The following is a 16,521-nucleotide window of genomic DNA, read 5'->3' as shown; positions in this document are numbered from 1 at the left end:
GGGGGCGGGCCGGGTGCGCGGGGTGGGGGCAGGGGCGGGGGGCGGGCCGGCGGCCGGGGCGGTCCCGCGCGGCCGCGCTGCGCAGTGACTCCGCAGCGGGCGGAGCGCCGCGGGCCGCGTCCTCCGGAGCCGTGGCGGCAGCGGCGGCGGCGGCGGTAGCCTCAGCTCCTGCTCCCCGTGCCGCCGGCCCCAGCGCTGTCTCCCGGGCCCCCCCGGGCCCCCGGGCCCTCGAGCCCGGTGCGCGCCCTCGCGTCCCGCCGGCCCCCTCCCCCGGCTGGGCCCGGGGGAGGGTGGCGCCGTGAGCGAGCTGGGATCGGGCTTTCCTGCCCCTTCCCCTGCCCCTGGGCCGCCAGGATGGAGGCGGGGTCGGGTCCCCCCGGCGGCCCGGGATCCGAGAGCCCCAACCGGGCGGTGGAGTACCTGCTGGAGCTGAACAACATCATCGAGAGCCAGCAGCAGCTGCTGGAGACCCAGCGGCGGCGCATCGAAGAGCTGGAGGGCCAGCTGGACCAGCTCACCCAGGAGAACCGCGATCTGAGGGAGGAGAGCCAGCTGCACCGCGGGGAGCTGCACCGGGACCCCCACGGCGCGCGGGATAGCCCGAGCCGCGAGAGCCAGTACCAGAACCTGCGCGAGACCCAGTTCCACCACCGCGAGCTGCGGGAGAGCCAGTTCCACCAGGCGGCCCGGGACGTGGGCTACCCGAACCGGGACGGCGCCTACCAGAACCGGGAGGCTGTGTATCGGGACAAGGAGCGGGACGCCTCCTACCCACTCCAGGACACTGCTGCTTACTCTGCCCGCGAGCGCGACGTGGCCCAGTGCCACCTGCACCACGAGAACCCAGCCCTGGGTCGCGAGCGTGGCGGGAGGGAGGCTGGGCCGGCGCACCCGGGCCGCGAGAAGGAATCCGGCTATTCGGCGGCGGTGGGCGTGGGGCCCCGGCCACCCCGGGAGCGGGGCCAGCTGAGCCGCGGCGCATCCAGGAGCTCCAGCCCCGGGGCCGGCGGCGGCCACAGCACCAGTACCAGCACCAGCCCCGCCACAACCCTCCAGAGAAAGTAAGGAACGCGTGTTTGTTTTCCCCGGTTCTTCCCTGCTAGTTCCCTCTTCAACTTGAACGGCTAGTAAAGTAAGAAGCCAGTGCCTGATTCCGTGTCCTCTCCTGTCCCAACCTGTCGGGAAAAGCCGGGCGCCCCCTCAGGCAGCCGATACCCCTTCTCTAGCTTCCCCAGAGTGGGTTGGCCCGATGAGTGCAGGCATCTCTTCTTTCTCAAAACCGTGGCCAGTGAGAGCTTGGAGCAGTCGTCACCCCATCCACTTCTTCACCCCCTCCCTATATCCTTGCCAGAGGATGGCTTTTCATTTCTTTATTTATTCTATTTGGATGTGCGGGTTGGGATATTTATTGTCTGTCACGATGTCAGCTCAGAGCCGCAGGGGAACGAAAGCCCTCCCCCCCCCACCCCCGGCCGCGACTCCCCCCACCATTCGGGTCTCCTCTGCAGGTCCTGAGCGCAGGCCTGATCTTTTCTCCTCTGGCAGCCTCAGCTCCATCCTTTCCCAGAGAGGCAAGTGGGGACCAGAATGGCAGCTGGAGGCTGAGACGTCCCTCTGAGGGGGAACTGCAGCACATCCTGGCTGGGGGAGCAAAGATGGAGGCCCGGCCCTTGGCTAGTTCCTCAAAGACCACCCCCTCTCCACCCTCAAGAAAAACACCGCCCAATTAAAGAGCATACCAGCAAGGGAAGTCTACAGATCTTCCCTGTTGTTGGATCAGTGCCAGTGTCTGTGCTGGGGTCCGTGTGTCTGCTTATTCCGGACACCTTGGCAACATCTCTTGGGTTGGTGGGGCATGGGCTGGGTCCACTTCTCCATGTAGATACCATGATGAGCTGGTTGGGATAAATGTCAAGCTGAGGGAGCCAAGGGTGTGCAGGCTCACAGGGCTACCTTAAAGGCTCCCTGATTTCTCTTCTGCTGGACTGGAAAGAATACTGAACCGGGAGTTAGGAAACCCAGGTTCCCCTTCCAGCTCTGCTGCAGACTGGCTTTGTGACCTTGACTGAGTCCCTTCCTCTCTTAGGGCATCAATTCCCCCATATCTTTATAAAAGGCAGGATCTGCCTTGAATTCTCTTGAATGGCCCCCCCCATCTTAGATTTGATGGTTCTGTGACTAATCCAGCCACCACTACAGACCAAGTCTGAAGTCCTCTAGCAAATGGACAGCTTTCCTCCTCCTCTCACGGCTCAGCTGGTCCTACCATGTGCCACAACCAGCGGAGTGTCTCTTGGAGGCTGGGCTGGGGGTGGGGAAGCCTTCTGCCTCAGGAAATCTGCCGGGAGACAGCTCTCTGCAACTCCCCCGTGGTGAGGCAGCAGGCTGGGGTGCTGGGTTGAGATGGCTGGGCCCCAGGAGCAGCAGCTGCAGCTCAAGGACTCGGCTGGGCTTCACTGCAGTGCACCCTCAGCTGAGGTTTGGTGTGGGCTGCCCCAGAGGGAGATGGGCTCTTCTGCCTGGGGGAGGGATGGGGGGGCTGCTTGGAGCTCATTCCAGGAGGACTGACTGTGTACAGCTTGGGGCCCCACACTGGAGGGAGGGGCCAGGTCAACCAAGCAAGACCCTTTCAGGAGAGGACCATGGTAGGGTGAAGGCAAAGGGAGACTAGATGGGCACTGTGGTCCTTGAGCCTGGCTGCAGAAGACTTCCAGAGTGGTCAAGCCTGTGACAGAGGAAGCAGCCTCGTTATGTGTGCTCCAGGTAGCAGAACCGGGAGCGATGGGAAAATTGGGGATAAATCAGAAAGAACTTTCCAGCCTGGTCTGATGAGGCAGTGGACTGCCTCAAGGGGATAGGGAAGGGCTAAAGAAAACATAATTCCTGAACTGGTGGAAAGCCCTATGAAATGACCAAGGCTTTCCCCAATTCTAGGATTCAGTTCCCCTCCTATTCTCCACCCTGCAGATGTGGGTTTGGAAGCCTGTTTGCTCTTGAGCTCTGGGCTTCTGCCATCTGGGCAGGCTTGCCTCTCGGTCCTTCCCTCTGTGCAGCCTCCAGGCTGTTCGTTGGATTTCACATTTTGTGAAACACATTTGTGTTTGTTGCTTCACATTTCCTAATGGGTTAATAGGGGGATTTTAGATAGTACTTCAAATTTCTCCTAACCATATATATTTGCACATCCATTATTACCTCTTTTGGTCCTCGCAACACACCCTGTGCAGTGAGCACTAGCAACTCCATTTTAGAGATGGGGAAACTGAGGCTCCAAAAAATGAAGGGACCTTGCTCAAGGTTACACTGCCAGTTCTTAACAGAGCTAGGGCTATAACCCGAGTCCACCTGTCTCCAAGGCCTGTTATTTTTCCACTGGAGCTTTCTGGAGCCTCAGGACCTGACCAAGTCACAAACTGGAAGAGGCCAAGAGAGCCTGAGGTCTCTGGAGGATTCGAGCAGGGGGAGATGGCTCTGGAATGAGTGATGAGAGGGGGAGTTGATGGGGGAGGGCAGAAGGCCTTGTCTCCCTCCTTTCCACTCTCCCTCCCTCTCTCTCGGCCAGGTGTCAGGAGGGCCTGTTGATGCAGTAGCCATTGTTGTCACCACAGCTGCTGCAAGCTACTCCCCTGCCAGGCCTCCTCTGGGTTTGTAAGGAGTGGGTGAGAGGCTGCTGCTGAAAGCCAGGGCAGGCAGGGTGGGAGTTGAGCAGCAGAGGCTGCAGCACTGGGGGAGGCTAGGTAGAGCTGGTACAAGCGGGGCGCTCCTGGTCCCCCGGCTCCCTCTGGTGGAGAACGAGGGGAGAGAGGGGTCTGGGCCCAGCATGGAAGGGCCCCTCGCCCAGGGGCATATTCAGTCCTCCCAGCTACCCTGTGCGTCTGTCACCACAACGCACGTTTTCCAGCCAAAGAAACCGAGGGCTCAGAGAAGTGAAGCAACACTCCAGAGGTCACAGAGCCATGAGACAGACTCCCAAGCCTGGGAACTTGCCCTCTACTGCAGTTGATAGCAGCTGTTATGTCCACCCCCACCATGTCATCCCCCCAGGATCCCCACACCCTCCCGCACTGTCTCTCCTGGACGGGTTCCCAGATGCCAGTCTGCCTTCTGCTGTGCTCTGGGTGTGGCCTTCCTAGTGCAGCATAGCGCATGATAAGGCCCGACCTCCTTCTGGCCTCTGGGCCTTTGTATGTGAAGTCTTTGCTTGCTTTTGTTTGTATGTTTGCTTAGCAGCTGCTAATATCCACTACGCTCAGGTCTGTCCCCCTGGAATTGCCACCCTTTCCCCCCCGTCTCACCCGTCATGATTAGAGAAGATCTCTGTTTTTGTTGTCGATCATGGCCTGGGCCCCCTTGCCATCCTGGCGCCTGGAATGATTTACAGCTGTGCCGGGGGCCACTGCTGAGTCCTCCACGCTGAGGAGAGCTGCATTTCCCACTCTTTTTGCCTGGGCCCAGCTCTGGCTTTGCCATAGGCAGTGGTGGGCTGAAGCCTGTTTGGTGGTAACTCTCCATCCTCTGCCCCCCCACCCTGCCCACCCAGCAAGCTGGCTTGCACTAGGGAACAGCAGTCAGCAGGGCCAGCCTGCTGTTCCTGTCGGCCAGGGCAGTGCTGGTCTAGGCACTGCTGTGGCGTCTCCTGTGTGCAGTGGACTGACAGTGTGCTCCCCGCAGGGGCTGTGGATGCTACGGGGGAGGGAGGGAGCCCGGGGGGCCCTAGGGAAGTCTGTCTCCTTTGGGGTCTTGGGCACTTTTTCCAGGGGGGGTCCTCTCCTTCTTCTCAGGAGGGAATACCATTTCTCTCCCCGCCACTGTGTTGGGAGCATTATAGTTGTGTGGGAGGCAATGATAATGTCGAATTGAATGAGAATTAGAGGAATCTTGCTTCTCTGTCTAGATCTGTGGCGAGAATGGGGCTGTTGTCATCCACAAACATTTCTTGGCTGTGTGCAGAGAGCAGGAGGGGCCTCCAGGCTGAGCAAACACCACACTCTCTGTTCTTGAGATCCCCCCACCCCCTCCCCTGGCCAAAGACACAGGGGCCCATACCTGACCCATCATAGTGCTGGTGCTTAGGACAAAATGAGTAGCACAGGCAATGAGGCGTGGAGGCCAGGACCTGGGGCAGGGGGAGCTTTGAAGAGAGTGGGTATCACCTCTTCAAAGGGGAAGAAGACCAAATCCTGGCTTGCTCTCTGCTATTCTTTCATCTGTCCCACCTCTGCCTCCCATGGCCTCTGAATTTTCTGGGAGCACAGAAGAGGCCTGGGGCATGGAGAAGGGGCCACACATGTGCTGAGTGAGCCTCAATTTTGTGTGCCAGGCACCACCCTGTGTGGTTTTATGTAACAGTAGCCAACATTGTTTTAACCTGTGTTTACTGAGTGCCAAGCACTGTTTGTTCCAAGTGCTTTCCATTTATTAATTCATTCAATCACCACATGAATCCCTTGATGTGTTATTGATAGATACTGTTATTAAGTCCACTTCACAGATGAGGAAATTGAGGCCCAGAAAGGTTGGATAACTTCCCCAAGGTCACTCAGTGCATAAACGGCAGAACTAAGGAGCTAGGAGTCCAGGTGGCTGGACTCCAGAGTCCATCCACAGCATTCTCACCCACCATTCGGTGCTGCTTCTTATCTCATTCACAGAGTCTGTGCCAGGTGGGTGTTCGTGTTATCCTCATTTTTCAGACAGGGAAATGGGAGATCAGAGAGGTATGGTGACCTGCCCAAGGTTACACAACTGCATGGGGCCCAGAACTATCTGGCTACTGAGCCTTTGGACTATCATTGCCTCCTGCAGGTGGGCGTGAAGATGGTTTAACATGCTCTGAGTGTAGCTCTGGGCTTCCACCCGCAGAGCTCCTGGGACCACGCTTGAGTCAACCTCCCTCTCCTGGGAGCCTCCTAATCGACGCCCTCCTGCTCTTGTTCCCTTGGTCCCCTGATGCGGTACCGCCAGACCACGCTTTCTGTGGGGCTCCAGCAGTTTCCTGCTGTCTTGACCTTTAGGAGAAGGTTTCAGAAGCTCTGCCTCCCATGCATGGGCCCTTTAGGATCTTACCTTTCTCCTCTCATCTTTTTCTGGTCCCCTCACACAGACTGAGTTACAGCCAGCCTGGCCTGTGTGCCCCATTGTCAGCCCACTCAACCCCCTGAGAGCCTCTGAGTCTTTATTATTATTATTTTGGCCACACCCACAGCATGCAGGAGCTTAGTTCTCCAACCAGGGATAGAACCCGAGACTCCCCTGCATTGGAAGTGCAGAGTCTTTAACCACTGGCCCACCAGGGAAGCCCAAGCCTCTGGGTCTTTGCTCACGCTGTTCCCTTCTCCCGGGCCGTTCCATCCAGTGCCCGGGCTGCACTCCACTGCTGTCACCTCTTCCATGTTTGTTCCCTGATCTATCCCTGACCCTTGAAATGAGCACTTTGTCCCTCTTTATACACTTATTTGTTTATATCTTGTATCATCTCTACTAGCTTGAGGGCTCCTTCAGATTGAGATAGCTGTGTATCACATGCATGTCATGTCAGTCCCTCTGCTAGGTGCTGTGGGTGTAACTGAAGGAGCTAGAAGCTTGGAAATGCATGGCGGACCACATGGTAGCTGCTCAGTAAATGCTGAGCAGACAAATGAATGTCAGGTTAAGTCCTGGGACACTAACAGCCAGGGGTGGCTAAGGTGTTCTTCCTTTCAGGACTCCTGTAGAGAGAGATGACTCAACTCCAGAGTTCTCTTGGCTTCTGTATGGCTTTTTCCTCACACTCCCTGGAGCTGTTTGGCCTCTGCCTTCTGTGTTCTTCCCACTTACCAATCTCCCAGTTCATAGGATGTCAGGGTAGCGGAGTCAGATGAGACTTTAGAGACGTTTAAGCCAATCTCTTCACCATTACCTGTCCTTCCCATACCATGGCCATGTCATACCATGGTCTTCTCCCTCAATGCGAGACCGTCTGTCCTGAAAGGAGCAAAGAGGCCTGCATAGGACTGTGTACCATCTGCCTTATCCAGTGGGAAGTTACTTATTTAGCCATCAAATCTTTATTGGGCTCTGACCCTGGGCACAGTGTCTTGGAGTCAGAATAAGACAGTCATTCTAGCTCATTCTCTGCTATGTTCCCTGGCAGAAGAATGAACACTGGTCACAGGGAAGAATGGTGAGTAAATAACTTATTCTTCTTTTGCAGTAAGCCATTACGGCAAGATCATTTGCTAGTACCCTCACTTCCTTGTAGTATTGGGTCTCTCTCCAGGCATCCATGTTGAAAAGCACTCATGCAAGGATGCCTGTTTTATTGTTTGTTTTTGTTTTTAGGGTTTTTTTTTTTTTTGGCCACACAGTGTGGCATGTAAGATGTTAGTTCCCCAACCAGGGGTTGAACCCGTGCCCCCTGCATTGGGAAAACAGAGTCTTAGACACTGGACCATCAGGGAAGTCCCAGGATACCTGTTCTTAAGCACTTAGGAGCTGAAGTTCCCTGGGCCTTTCAATTTAGAAAATGTGGTATTGTGGGAATGCGGACTTCACGTGACTTTCCAGTCACTTAACTTTCAGAGCCTTCTTTTTCTAAAGTAGTAAATGGGGATAAAACTTTATTTTCTGATGGGTGAGATTCCCATTGCCCCTGGCCTCCTACCCGACAAAAATGTATCAGAAAGTTTCCTGACTGTCTACCACACTCAGCAAGGTCCTGATCAGGATGGAAAACTGAGGAATAAGGATGGAAAATAATATGTGAGCCTGCCCTGCCCTCTAGAGGTGAAGTGTTGCAAACAAAACAACCCAGCCAAGATTGTCTCATCACATCCTTTTCAAAACAAAGATGACCACCCTAGGCTACACGACAGATCAGGATGATTCCTCTAACATTTTAAAGGGAAATTTATCACAATTATCACCTGATATGTACCATTTCACTAATGTCAAATGTATTTGTAGCTGTGATATATATATGTGTATGTGTGTGTATGTGTGTATATATATGTGTGTGTATGTGTATGTGTGTATATATATATATTTTTTTTTTAAGGGATAATAAGACTGCATATCTGGATGAGGCTTGTGATTTCCTGATGGATTCTAGATGCAGTTTAGTGCATTCACCTGAAGAAAACCTATAATTTCCTCTTCGAACCACTTTAAAATTATTGTCATTATTCTGTGCTAAAAAAAAAAGAGAGAGAGTACATAATTTCTTCCTTCCCTCAAATTTCTTTATAAAACTGGGAGACATCTCTCACAACTGTATACCTGCTATGCTAGGTAATTCATAAATGACCCGTTTTGTGATTGTTGTGAGAATTCAGTGAGATGACAGATACAGAAGTGTTCAGCAAAGAGTGTGTGTTTACTCAGCCATAGGCGTTTTTATTAATAATAACTTTGCGAAATTCTGTGCCATGGAAAGGCATGGGGAGAGGCCATGAGGGAGCTCAGCACATTTCTGAGAGAGAGAGAGGGCCGTCCAGTGACTGTTGTACACCAGGGATATGCCACAGCTTGTGCTGTTGCAGGCAAGGGAATTCCATCATGGATAGTATACTCTTCTTGGCTTCAGGGAGCTCACAGTCAGGTGGAAAAGACAAATGTAATGTGGGTCCTGTGTGCTATGCCAGAGGGGAACACAGGAGGCCATGGGTGCCCAAAGGAGGGACATCTACCCAGACTGATGGGGAGGGTTTCCTGATGGGTTTTCTGAGACTTGGAGGATGAGCAGGGGTTACCTGGGTGAAGCAGGATGGCATCTCGGTCAGTGGGAATTGGGAGCAAAAGGGTGATTAAGACAGAGGGCCAGCAAGGTGTATGGAGGTGGGGAAGGGAGCACATTTACCAGGTTAGTACAACCTAGAGCACAAACCGGGAAGATCCAGAGAAGAGTCTGATGACCTGGCTGGCCCAGATCGGGAGGACACTTGAGTAGCAGCATGAGGAGCTTTATTCTGTTAGGAATTGGGAACCAACACGGAGTTCTAAGCTGAGGGAAGAGGTGTGTATTGCAGAGTATGGGGTGGCTGTTGAGAGCCATGTTTTGGAGAGATCTCTGCTAGATCTCTGCACTTTGAGAGGTAGACTAGAGGACATCCAGTGATGAGGCCGCTGTGACAGGCTAGATGAGAGGTGACAAGGCCTGAACTTGGGTGGTAGGAGTACAGATAATCTACTGGGGGAGAAAGACAGTGACAGCATATTGATAAATGCTGTGACATAGCAGAGTTTAAGCCATTCATGACCAGCAGGGTTTTAATAATATCAGAATCACTCAGCTCAGGCTGTTCATTTTACAGATGAGAAGACTGAGGCTGACAGAGAGAGAAAGGATTTAATAGGAGGCCACTCCATGTGTATGAGCAGAAGAGCTCTGATTAGAAATGCCACTCTAGTGTTAATGCCAGTGTTTAAAGCATCATTCCTTAAATGTGCTATTTTCTGCCTTGAAATCCCGTGAAGGTGGTAGGGATCATTATCTTTGTCCCGCAGATGAGAAAGCCGGGCCTCCAGGAGGCCAGGTGATTTGTTCGGGGAGGAAGCGATAAAGATGATGCATCACCTGAATAAAGGATCTCTTGCTTCAGTGGGAGACAGACCCTGTGCTCTGGTTCAGCCCCTCAGAAGTCAAATTGGTTAGATTTATAGCTGGGGTCTGTGGTTTCCTTTTCTGGAAGCACCAGGCCCAACCTTCTTTCTGACTTAGAAGTCCTCATTTAATGTGACTGAGGCAGCTCAGAGGCAGTTTCTGGCTTGGCAGCAAGGCCTGTAATCCCCCCTTTTCTGTTTTCATGGATAGGGTTGGCCTGTGTCACCACTGTGTCCCCATTGCCTTGGGCAGGGTATCTCTAGCCTGGGGGCCTTGATTTTGAGGCCCCCCAGTATGAAATGTAAAGAATGAGCTTTGGTTTGACAGAAAACAACAAAATTCTGTAAAACAATTATCCTTCAATTAAAAAATAAATAAAGTGGGGGGGAAGGGGAGAATGAGCTTTGGAGACAGGCAGACCTAAGTTTGAATCTCGGCTCTGCCCCAACCAACTGGGTTGGGGTCATTTCACCTTCTCTGACCTTTAGTTTCTTCATCTGGAAAATGAGATGACAATGCCCATCTCTCAGGATTGACCAAGATCATTTGAATGGTGTTCCCTGATACTTGTATGTGCTCAATAAATAGTCATTTCCAGGGGAAGAAAACCAATGACATAATTCTCGATTATGCCAAAATATATGCTCTTATATACTTCATTTCATAAACATGATATTATCTAAGATTCTTCAGTTTTTGTAGGAGATAAGTCATCCAAATACCTGGAGAGCAAATCATTAAAATAGGACAACTTGAAGTTTAACAAAACAAAACCAAACAAATCAAAAACAGTCATTTCCTTTTCCTTCTTGAAATCTCCCATGGACAATGACTTGAAGAATTCAGTGCTTGGCAAAGGTTTGCTTCCCCTGAAAATGGCTGTATTTTCTCCTTCCTAATATGAGGCTGTCATGGCTCATTTTATACTGCTTTCTGCCTCAGCTACCAGTTAATTTGAAGTACAGCTCTAGCATCTTTGTTGATCTCTTTTTCTGAGTTCTTATTTTCTAGTTCAATTTTTCTTCTTTCCTTATCTGTGTTATTAGAGTAAGCCACCTGAAATCCTTTGTGACTCAGGCAGGTATAAATAACTAATGGGTGTAAACAGTTGAATGAATGGAAGACTGGCGAGGCTGGACTAGTGATGGTGGGATTTGAAGGAGACTAGAGGGTGGTGCAGGCTGGGGCAAGTGAGAAGGCATCTGTAAAGGATGATTGTGATACTGTGAGGAGTCGAGGGGCTAGTTAGGAATCAGTCTTTCACTCTCCTGTCTTGCTTCTGCTCTAGAAAGAAGCATAGATTTTGGAGAATAAGACCTCACATCACCTTGAATCATCAACCTCCCCACTTTGTATGGATTGTGTGGGAGACTGGGGTCCAAAGAAAGAAGAGGGACTTGTTTTTTAAAATTAAATCAAAGCAGTACATATACACAGTTGTAAAATTATATTTATTTATTCACGGCTGTGCCGGGTCTTCATTGCTTTGTAGGCTTTTCTCTAGTTGAGGCAAGTGGGGGACTAGTTGTGGTGCGCAGGTTTCTTACTGCAGTGGCTTCTCTTGTTGTGGAGCGCAGGCTCTAGGGCTTCAGTAGTTGCCGCACATGGGCTCAGTAGTTCTGGCCCACGGGTTTAGTTGCCCTACAGCATGTGGAATCTGCCCAGATCAGGGATCGAACCCGTGTCTCCTGTATTGGTAGAGGGATTCTTTACCACTGAGCCATCAGAGAAGCCCCATATACATAATTTTTAAAGGGCAGATAGTACAGAAGGACATATATAGTAAAAAACCAATGTCTCTCTGTCCCCCACTTCCCAACTTCCTGAGTAGAAGTGTTAGTCACTCAGTCATGTCCAACTCTTTGTGACCCCGTGGACTATAGGCCTCCAGGCTCCTCTGTCCATGGAATTCTCCAGGCAAGAATACTGGAGTGGGTTGCCATTCCCTTCTCCAGAGGATCTTCCTGACCCAGGGACTGAACCCAGGTCTCTTGCATTGCAGGCAGATTCTTTACTGTCGAGTCACCAAGGACCCAACCCCCAGAGGTGACCACTTCTACCATTCAAGTTTTCTGGTGGTAACTTCCTATCTCTAAATAAACATGCTTTGATGCTAATTTCTTCATTTATCAACTTTAAACATCATGCATCATCTACTGACTTCTTCCTTGAATGACATCACTGACTCGATGGACATGAGTTTGAGGAAGCTCTGGGAGTTGGTGATGGACAGGGAAGTCTGGTGTGCTGCAGTCCATGGGGTCGCAAAGAGTTGGATGTGACTGAACTACGATGACAAGTGAGAATTTAGCTTATTTACAACACATGACTTTTTCTCCCCCTCCCAAACTTTAATAGTCATATTACTATTTTGTCCTCTATTAGTTACCTTTGTAACTTTATTAGGTACAATTTAGACTAATTTCTTGTTCCATCATTTTGCCACAGTATCTCTTGACCACTCAGTTTATAAGATAGAGCTATTAGTGCCCCATTCTTCCCTCCATCTCTCCACTATCTTTCCACCTCCCACTTTCTGTATTCTGTACTTTCACATCCAGCAAGATTGATTACATTTGCATTCTGTTCTTTAACAGTAATTATGTCTTCAGTGCTTTTCTGGACAAATGAACTTTAAAAGTTGACCACCAATACACTGTTTATGTGATTATGACTATGTCATATTATTCATTGCAGGGTCAAATAGTGTGCTATAATTACACCTCATTTCTCATGGGTCCACTGCTCCAACTTCTGTACTCCTAGGAAAAGTTTCCTAGCATCAAGATCAAATGAATTTTCCTTTCTTATGCTCTATGAATTGCTCGAAGTCATGCCACTTTTTACTTTGTTTCATATCTGGACTGGGATTTTCCACCTTATAAATCTATTTATTTATATGCTTACTTAAACTTACTGTTGTGTGGGGTTCCTTGAAACCACACGATAATCATAGCACATCTTCTGTGGACATTTTACTTGCAGATTTTTTAGGAGGATTTTTTTTTTAAACTTCTTACTGAAATATAAAATGCATACAGAAAAGTGCTCATATGACAAATGAATAGCTTGGTCCGTTTTTTACAAGCCAAGCCAATGTAACCAACACTCAGCTCAAGGTCTGTTTTTCATTCACGCTACCCAGTATGCAGTGAGCCCTTTCAACTTGCTGCACCTTGTCTTTTCTTACATAATTTATTTGGTAGTTTTCTCCCCTTTGTTTTCTCCATTTCTCTTTCTGGAGTGTCTGTTAGTTGGATGTTGAACTTCCTGGATTGATCTTCTAGGCTGCTTACCTTTTCTCTCATAGTTTCTCTTTTATAGTTTGCAAATGAGTTGATACAAAGCTGAGTGAGATGTCTGTATATCCAACTGGCTTGTTCACTCCCCGACCTTATTTTAGGTGAGCCACCAGGAGCTGACAGTTGTAATGGGTGACCCCCAAATGCCAGAATGAAAAGCACTTTATTCTGGGAGCAACAGCATGCCACTAGGTGCCCTAAGTAATACCACAGAGTCTAATTCCTTTAACCAGGAGTTCTCTGATATTTTGCCTAGGGATGAATGCCAGGCAGCTTGTGTTTTGGATCTGGGAGTTGGGGGGAGGGCATGGGGGAGGATTTCATGTACTTACCTTCAGTTTATGCCCCCGTTTTCAGCCCCCAGTCACGCCTACTCTCCTTCATACCTACCATCTTCAAGCTTGGATTCTCTCTGGGCCTCTGCTGGCCTGATTGGCTCCCTCTCCAGCTGCAAGCCCCTGAGTGGTGTTGCTGGCTCTCCTTCAACTGTAAACACTCTTTGTTTTGTGCTCCCAGCAATTTATTGAAATCCCTCACCTATTGATATCACCTTCTTCCATCCTCTTCACTGTTACAATTTCATACCTTATTTTATTCCTTCTCATTCTTTTTAGCAGGGTCCTGACAGAAGAAAGAGATAAATATTTATGCTTTTGAGGTCCAAACTAAGGCTAATGCAACTTTTAAAAATGGTTGTTTTGCTTTCTCAATCCAGATTGAGATGGAAAATAATTAGTCAACCCCCAAAATACCCAACTCTGTAGGCCTCATTTTGGCATGTGTTGCCTCTGGCTCTAGACCTGTCATGAGCATTCCTGTGGCAGTCTCCTGAGCTCCTTTTCCTGAACCTCTGCCATCTAGACCTTGCAGTCAAGAAAGCCCTCCACCGAGGGGCTGGAGACGTGGGTTCTGATCCCCACCCTGCCACTGCCTCCCTCTGAACCCCCAGGCCTGTCCCTCCATCTCTCAGGATGCCCTCACTGTGACTTGAGAGGGTCTGAGTCTGCTGTGAGCTGTGCTTTGGCAGGATTGGGTGGGTGCTTGGAGAACAGCCTGGCCTCCTTTGCTTAGGCAGTGGGAGCAGGTGGGCCAGTGATAGGCCCCAAATGCACAGGAGGGGGCTTTGAGGCTGAGCTGAGGCTTCTGCAATAGCAGGCTGCTCTCGCTGCTCTCCCTTCCGCCCACTTTCTCTCCCATCATGGCTGAACCTCCGTCCTTCTGCCTCCAGCAGAGGGAAGGAAGAAGGGAGGGCTGGAGAGCCAGTTTCATTTTCATTCTCTCTCTCTTTTTGTCATAGTGCTAAGCTGCTTTGGGCTGCAGTACCTGTGCCTAGCCCCACCTTCCCTTTTGGGTGCCCCCTTCCATCCTTGAAGTATTGTCTCTTTCAGAAGCACCCCCTGAATGCTTATGGTGTGGAGGGGGTATCAGAGCCAGCTGAGGGAGAGAGGCCAAGCTGGGGGAAACGAAGTGCTACCTAGCTCTGGCATGACAGAAGGAAGCCACAGCTGTAGCAATGAAAAGCACTGGTTTTGGAATCAGACAAACATAGACTTGAATCCTGACTCCACTACTTATTATTATTTGTGTGACTCTAGGTAAATCACATTACTGCTCTGAGCCCAGTTTTCACACCTATACAATCAGAAGAATAATAATGAACTTGCACAGCTGTTATGAAGATAACACAAGTCCTGGACCATTATAGGTGCTTAATAATCACTTTATCATTTTTGCATTATTAGAAGGCAGAAATACTAAAGACCAAATAAAGCCTGCTTCAGTGATTGAAAGGAGAGGGAGGTTAGAAAGCAGCATTTGCCCTTGTCACTCCTTAGGCCGAGCCCCAGGGCCTCCCCTGCAATTATACAATGAAGTTCACACTCTTGTTCAGTGCTGTTTTTGTTGTAGTTTCTGCCTGTCTTTTTTTCTTTAAAAAATGTAAAGCGATAATTGCCTCTTTATTTTCTGAAGAAGAAATTTGAAAAGGGATAGGCAAATATTTCCTTTGAAGTACATAGCGATCTTCATCATCATCATCATTGTCATTCCAGGACTTTTCAGTGAGTAGTGGTAACAAATGACTAGAGGAAGAGTAATCATCAACAGAAAGATAACTGGCAACTGAAACCACCATGGCTTTCATTTTGTTTCCCCACCACCATTTTGGCCTGTGGATCACGTGGATCCATTCAGTGTCATGTGGATCTGTTGCTAAACATGTTATCCAACAAGGTTTCTGATTTGTCCTGAGGTTCATCTAATTGTTATTCTCTTTAATTAATCTTATAAGATTTTCTTGCATATCACTATTACCTCCTCCATATGACTTCTGTCCTTGCCTATTTGTCTTTTCTAGGTCTGATTCCTGGAGAAGGCAATGGCAACCCACTCCAGTACTCTTGCCTGGAAAATCCCATGGACAGAGGGGCCTGGTGGGCTTCAGTCCATGGGGTCGCTAGGAGTCGGACACGACTGAGCGACTTCACTTTATTTTTTCACTTTCATGCATTGAAGAAGGCAATGGCAACCCACTCCAGTGTTCTTGCCTGGAGAATCCCAGGGACGGGGGAGCCTGGTGGGCTGCCGTCTATGGGGTCGCACAGGGTCGGACACGACTGACGCGACTTAGCAGCAGCAGCAGCAGGTCTGACTCCTGGCTCAGATTGCCCTTTAGAAAGGAGTCTTCCCTCCACCTGAACTATCTTTCAAAACGTTTTAACTTTGGCCTTCCACATCATCATGATTTAGATGTCAGTCGAACTTGGAAGGCATCTTTGCCTCTCCGCTAGTGCTTTTCTACTTCCTGGCTGTCACAAGTTGGTTTTCACACCACTTGTGGTCTAGGAAAGCTCTCACGTGCTCCTTTGGGTCAGGCCACAGTCCCACTCATCTTTGTAACCACTCTGTTCCCTTCCTCACCCTGCATTGAAACTGTACAGAACTGTCTAGGATACCCTTGGCAAAGTGGACGGCTTTGTGGTTCCATGCCTGTATTCTGGCTGTTCTCTTGGCTGAGAATACCTTATACCCCTGTCTACATGGCGGATATCTACTCGACTGTTGAGGAACATCTTCACTCTCTGACTGTTTCAGGCACTTGGAAACAGTGAACAAAACAGATTTCTGCCCTGCGGAGCTCATGTTCTAGTGTGTGAATATAGGGGGTGGAGACAGAAAAGAAACAGACAAGAAGATACAAAACATGTCAAATAGTGGTAAGTGCTATGGAGAAAAATAAAGCTGGTCAGGAGGATGGAGGTGCAGAAGGCCCAGTCAGCCCTACCGTAGCCAATCTTTGTGTACCCATTATTAAGCAGCCTTTTCTTATTTGAGCATTTTCTGATGTTATTATGTATTCATTACAACCGCAATCCTTCCAACAGCTTTATCAGTACTGTTATTATCTTTATCATATTGGTAAACAAACTGTGTCTTAGAGATGTAAATCATATAGTTAGGAGGGGCAGAGCTAGGATTCAAACCTTGACCTGTCTGACCACAAAACCTGTACTCATAACCTCTAAGCCATTGTGCCCCCAGTAAGCCTTGCAACAACTCTCTGGGATTGGAATTAGTATACCTATTTTACAGTTGAGGAAGCTGAGGTTCAGAGAGGGGAGGTTCACCCATGGTTTACAG

At 49.7% G+C, this 16,521-nt stretch overlaps 1 protein-coding gene across 4 annotated transcripts in view; it reads left to right on the top strand.

The window, feature by feature from the left end:
• The first annotated feature begins 257 nt into the window (after nt 1-257).
• Nucleotides 258-16,521, top strand: part of IQSEC2 (IQ motif and Sec7 domain ArfGEF 2) — an 81,711-nt gene continuing 65,447 nt past the window's right edge. For 3 of the 4 annotated variants that reach the window (XM_061410194.1, XM_061410201.1, XM_061410193.1), the window contains exon 1: nt 258-1,061. In XM_061410194.1, the coding sequence (XP_061266178.1) occupies nt 355-1,061 (707 nt within the window). In that variant the 5' untranslated portion in view covers nt 258-354. Of the gene's footprint in view, nt 1,062-2,381; nt 2,479-16,521 lie in introns of those variants that run through there. The other variant, XM_061410199.1, reaches the window with a different exon arrangement.

Source organism: Bos javanicus, chromosome X (genome assembly GCF_032452875.1).
Source record: "Bos javanicus breed banteng chromosome X, ARS-OSU_banteng_1.0, whole genome shotgun sequence".
Taxonomy (NCBI): Eukaryota; Metazoa; Chordata; class Mammalia; order Artiodactyla; family Bovidae; genus Bos; species Bos javanicus.
This window is presented reverse-complemented; position numbering and strand designations above follow the sequence as displayed.